This window comes from Fukomys damarensis, unplaced genomic scaffold, assembly GCF_012274545.1.
Source record: "Fukomys damarensis isolate Sample0158 unplaced genomic scaffold, DMR_v1.0_HiC HiC_scaffold_36, whole genome shotgun sequence".
Lineage (NCBI taxonomy): Eukaryota > Metazoa > Chordata > Mammalia > Rodentia > Bathyergidae > Fukomys > Fukomys damarensis.
The window spans coordinates 28026707-28032762 of NW_022900948.1; the positions used below are offsets into that span (position 1 = coordinate 28026707).

General features: G+C 35.8%; 1 protein-coding gene across 1 annotated transcript in view; it reads right to left on the reverse strand.

Annotated features, from left to right (window-relative positions):
* The window catches only part of Ecpas (Ecm29 proteasome adaptor and scaffold), a 110392-nt gene that overhangs the window by 47826 nt on the left and 56510 nt on the right, over positions 1–6056 (reverse strand). Inside the window, exons 10-12 of the mRNA XM_010639330.3 lie at positions 3070–3155; positions 2780–2858; positions 1051–1100 (exon numbers count right to left, since the gene is read on the reverse strand). Coding sequence (XP_010637632.1) covers positions 1051–1100; positions 2780–2858; positions 3070–3155 — 215 coding nt within the window. The remainder of the gene's footprint in view (positions 1–1050; positions 1101–2779; positions 2859–3069; positions 3156–6056) is intronic.

The following is a 6056-nucleotide window of genomic DNA, read 5'->3' on the forward strand; positions in this document are numbered from 1 at the left end:
AATCTCTGAATATGTTAACATCATCAATTACCTCTCCCAAAAGCCCAGTATTTTTAAAGAGAAATATTTAATCTTCAACTACAGTAAGTCCCCAACTTATGAACATTCGAGTTTCCAACTGTTACAGGTAAACTATATGTAAGATTCACAGGTATACTGTATAAGATTCACTTTGTTGGATTACAAACAAATCCAACTTAGGAACATTTTCCCAAAATGGAATTTGCTCATAAGGTGGGGACATACTGTATATAATTCAGGTAATTCTTTATTTTTTTACAGATATATGTATATCCCTCAGATGGTTCTTCAGTAATACTCCACGCACTCAGTTAATATTTCTGATTTTAACATGAAGAAGAAAGATCAGACAAAACTGCAATTTAAAGGCTATCACTGTATGAGGCTTTTCTACTCCACACCAACAAACAAAGGATAAGGTTTGCTAAACCAATGCCATGTGTAAGTGGATCTGAGATCCCTTTCTTCTGAATCCCAAAGTTTTGTTCATTACACAGTAGAGAAGAGCACAATCTAGGCTACACAGAACCTGCGCTTGAGTCCAAAGCAGTACATGGTGCCACTGAGGGCCTCTCTGCTTTGAAACACAGTAAAGTAAGATGATTGGAATGAGTAAATCATGAGCAAAAGAAAATAAACCCATCTTCTGACAAGAGTATCACTCAGAATTGTAATGCAAATGCTATGGGGGGGGCAAACAAACTTGAACACTGAGATTACAAAATTTAACAGTAAGTAGCGAAAAGAATTTAAGGTCAATCAAATGTCTCTAGGGTACAAAAACTGTAACCCATTATGATGAAATTCAACTCAGTCTTTCAATACTGTATTTAACATAGTAATATGTCTTCAAATGTAAATTAAAATGTCATACATTTTCTTCTACAAAGTAATTTTTAAAAAACAAATAACCATTAAATACATTTTCTTTCATAAACACAAGAAATTTATTCTCCATCCATTATCATATTCTATATAATATTTCTGTTTGCCAACAGGATCTCTCTCACTAAGAAAGGGTTTACTCACCTGGAAAGTTTTCCAACAGCTGAATATGCCATTGACAGTAGTTTAGGGTCCTTGAAATATTTTTTTTTTAAAAAGGAAAGAAAAAGAAAGAAAAGAAACAAAGAACAACAACAAAAAAAACACAGTAAACAGCAAAACCTTTCACTGAAATTACATACATTATTTTATTCCTTGTTAAACCTAGATCTCACACTGCCTCACTACAGGATAATGGCATCTGAACGAGAAGTGTGTCAAACCCAGAATCAATCTCACTTTGCTTGCTTGGGTAGCACATCTACAGAATACACTATTAAAAGGAGAAGCATAACAAAGCCTGTGTCCCCAACTCATTCCAAAAGGAAAATGCAGTGATCGTATAAAAAGGGTTTCTCTTAGTGCAAAGTTCAGGATATTTTCAACACCACATATCCTACAAACATCAGTATACATCTTCAACACACTAGAAAAACAGCTTACTAGAAAATTCTAGGAGCCTCTGTCTCTCACCAAAACTGCAGTAAGCTGTAGAGTGATTTTTTAAAAATCTGCACTATAATAAAGTTCACCCTCATTTCTGCCACCATAACAAATTAAAGGAGACAGCCTGATAGATGAGTAAAGTTCCCTCCTGAAGACACGGCAGAAATTTAATGGTTTTCTGAAAACCACTAGTCTGATTACTCAGAACACAATAACACTTATGCCAGTTATATTTTATACATTTAACCTAGGATTTATCCTTCCACATCTGAACAGCAACTCTTAATGGATTAGGAAGGCATGCAGATGTCACCTGCAGGAAGGAAATTTAGGTTCTTGAAGTTAATATAGATTCTCTAACCTGTTTTGAAGCATATAATTTCTCTCCAAAAGCCACAAAGTATATTTATTTCTACCAACCACCCTAAAGGAGGCCTACCACTGCTACACAAGTGAATAGCTTTCACACATAATAGTATTTGGTAATGTCACGCAACTATGCTGAGCAACTTATGTGTATTAATTCATTTAATCATCACAATAACACAGTGGGGTAGTAGTACGATTTTAATTTTTCTGGTAAGGAAAAGAGGTCCAAGGAATTTAAGTAACTCAACCAAAGAACAAAACCAGAAATTCAAATACAATTCTAACTTCAAATGTCAAGATCTTAATCTCACTATACTATTGCAAACATTCATTCATTTTAGCTATGACTTAAGAAATCAGTGCTAACTACAGTTCTAGGAACCTTACCTTTTTTTTGGGGGGGGCAAATTCTCCTGAAATATTGGATTATAAGAGAAGTACAGTAGGGAGAAACAGGATTCCAAAAATCTACAATCCAAGAATTCTCATTCCACTTTGCTTAAGGAATCAAAAGTTTACTGAATACATGTTTTGATAAAATTTTGAATCAGCAAATTCTATCCCCTAATGATTAACACACTTTCCTAGTACAAACTAAATGCAAATAGTTCCATATGAAGGAAAACTAAAATTAATTTCAACTAATCCCTTTCACTTTGTTTTGCATAGTGCATAAAAATAGCACAGAATGCACTTACTTTAAAACACATTAAGAAGTAGTAAGATTCCATCAAGATTTGTATCAATTTTAAAACTTATTTCTTTAAAAAAGCAAAAAACTGGTAGTAATTTCTGAAATTCATACCACTTCAAATGAAAATGTTAGGAAATAATGAATAAATAAGTAGACCAGAAACTACTTTAAAATATAAAATGTTAAAATTTAAAATTCACTTACTTCTTTATATTCATTAATTAGCTTAGTGAGGCCATTCAAAAGCATTGGACCTAAAGGCTTAATCTTGATTTCTGGACAGCTTTTGAAAAAAAACACAAATACACAAAGCAAGTTGAGAATTACATATATTTTCAGATGATTAAAGATAAGTGAAATGATCTAAAATATAAAAAATTTTAAGATAAACAATTATGAATTCTTTCTAGGTAAGAAGGGTAAAAAGATGCTCTTGAATCATTTGATCATTCTAGCAGTTGAAAACTTTAAGTTAAAATAGTTCAAAAACTTACGTTATACAAATGTGATGTACAAATTGCAGGGATAATGTTCTCAGCTTTGAATTTGTATTTGTACCAAAAAGTCCATCATATACGACCTATGTAAAAGGAGCAAAGTCAAGGACATCAATTAATGAAAGTAACAATTTACTGGTTTTGAACAGCAGTCAGAAGTGAACAGCAAATCTTCTGCAGTCTATCCTGTTTTTCAAAATCAATGCAGTTCTTTCCAGAAAGTATTATTAGCTGACCAACTTAAAAACCAGTTAGTAGTTCCTATCGATAGACTGTGGTACAATCTAATCAACACAATGTTTGATTTCACAAATTAACAAAACCTGTGGCTCTACCAAGAGGAAGCAATGAAGTCTGCATTGCAGTGGTCAATTCTCTGCCATTCCATACACACAAGGACGCTAGAAACAAGATCATCTGTAGCTATAATTAGATTTCTTAATAATAGAAAATATCAAAATTAAATCATTGTACAAGCATGTGGTGTGGCCAGGGTAAAGGTGTTCCAAGTCTTGTGTAAATTTTTTTTTAATTCATGTAGATTAGTCATATGCATCATCCAGCAAGTTATAATACTAAATATCGATACTGATACTGAGGATATCTAGACCTCTCCAATTCTTATTTTTTATACGAAAATTTGCTCTTATACTTAGAAACAAAACAAAAACTTTATATCCTTATTCCTAAAACAACTACTAGTACTCTGCTCTTACTACAATAACATGTGGGCTTCAGATTAACACTGAGTATCTGGCTTTGTAACAGCCACTATGCTAGTTATCCTGAGACATTAAAAAAATTAGCACTGCTATCAAAGCATTCAATCTTGTAAAGTAGTTAAGATGTAAATACATTTAAAATGATACAGATCAAAATATTACTTGGTGCTACAACTTCTGGAGCAGACTTTGTACAGAACATTAATCTGATAATGTTACATTATACAGGATAAGATAGTAACGTAATAAAAGCAAAAAATGAATTGGAACAATAACATCTGTGCAACAAAATAAAATTTATGGAGATATATGTGAAGAGTTGTGCTGAGTGCTTTTACACGTTTAAAGTCAAGGTGAAGTAAGACGTATCCACTTCAGGTCAGAGTGGAAAGAACAGCCTCATTCAAATAGTCCCTCAGATTCTGAGACTAACAAGTGAAGAAAGGGGGAAGAGCAAACTATGCAGAAGAATGGTAACACTGTCACTAGAAATGGAAATAAAAATACCTGAGACCCTAGGTTCAATCCCCAGCATCACAGAAACAATAAGGGAAAGAAAAAGAAATATAAGAAAAAGAGGCCCAGAGATTTAGCTCAGTGGCACCATGCCTGCCTTACAAGTGCAAGGTCCTGAGTTGTTCGATCCCCAGTATCACGCAAAACGAAGAAAAGAAAAGAAACTATCAAGAAAAAGAATGTTTATGGATAACAGGTAATGGGTTTTGCCTTTGAAAATCCATAATTTTGGCTGGATTCATTTTTAAAACATATATGTAACTAGAAGTAAAGTATAAATCTATTGGAAGTATATGAATATTTTGCCCCAAAATTCTAGCAGCTTATAGTGTAACATAATATTGAAAAAATCCTATTTTCTGAGCCAAAATTATCAAGATATTGTCCAAGAAAACAGTGCTTTAAAATTGAAATCTAAAAAGCTTTACAGAAATTTTATGCTTAAGGAGAATTCTGAAAGTATTCAAATGTTAAAGTGTCTACTTTCACCAGACAGTGGAAATTATCATCATGTGAAAGGACGAAAGGGCTATACAAATAAGCCATACGACAGACAGATGCTAAGGACAGAAGTCTGTGACCACCGTGCATTGAAAACAGAAGAGAGTATGTTCAACGCGGTAAAAGGAGAGGCAGGAACTGGAAACACTTCAGCCAGGAGATGGCACACTTGAGCAAATACTGAAACATGACTAGACAGATGTTTACCAGGGAAACATCCATCATCAGTGGCGGCACAGTGTCATGAAAAAAGACTATTTAAGGAGCTACAATGTTTTACTGGAGCACAAGTGCAGAGAAAGGGGTGGTGAAAGATGAGACTAGGAGGGAAATAACTTCCAACCTTTCACTATTCACTAAGAATGTAATAAGTAAATGAGTATCAGCCTTTGTGTTCTAAATTTTCTATCCATTAGCCTTTCACTTTTCACAGTTTTCACTGTATTGTTATACGGTGGGTGCTAAAGCAGATGGAAAGGGAGACAGAAAGGTGATGGAAGGGAAAAGAGAAGGAATGGAAATGGGAAGAGAAAGAAGATGGAAGGGAAACACAGAAAGGTGGATGGAAAGGAGATGAGGCAGATGGAAAGGGAAGGGACATGGGGAAGGAAAGGAGACGGGATGGAAATGGAAAAGGGAAAAGTGGCAGGGAGACAGAAGGGGAAGAAGGACGGGAGGGAGATGCGAAGGGAAAGGAGACGTAAGGCACATGAGGAGGGAGGACAGATGGAAGGGAGGTAGGGAGGGAAGAAAGAGAGAAGGTGGGCAGGAGACGGGGAGGGAAAAGGATGGGAGGGAGACGGGGAGGGGAGGGCAGAGGAGGGAAAGAAAGGATAAAGCAAGAAAGGGAGGGAGGGAGGAATCCGAGGCTAACATACTTTATAAACACTGATACAAAAATATACAAGTGTCATAACAACTGAAAAAACCTACAAAAACCAATCAATACAATAATCCACATTAATAGAATGGGAGAGGAGAACCACATGATTATCACAACTGATGTCAAAAAGCAATAACAGGCCTGGGCCCCATCCACCGCGGGAGGAGAACCGCGCCTGCTCCCGACCCAGCCATCGCTCAAGCGCCGGGAAGGCAGCCACGTGGGCGCCCCTGAACCCCCATAACCCGCCCCCCTGCACTCTCAGACCTCCTGACTGTGCAAGTCTTTGGACCCACTCTGCAGAGGCAGACGTGGTCATCAAGGGTATTTTTCTGAGTTCCCAACTTTGAACACATCTAAAA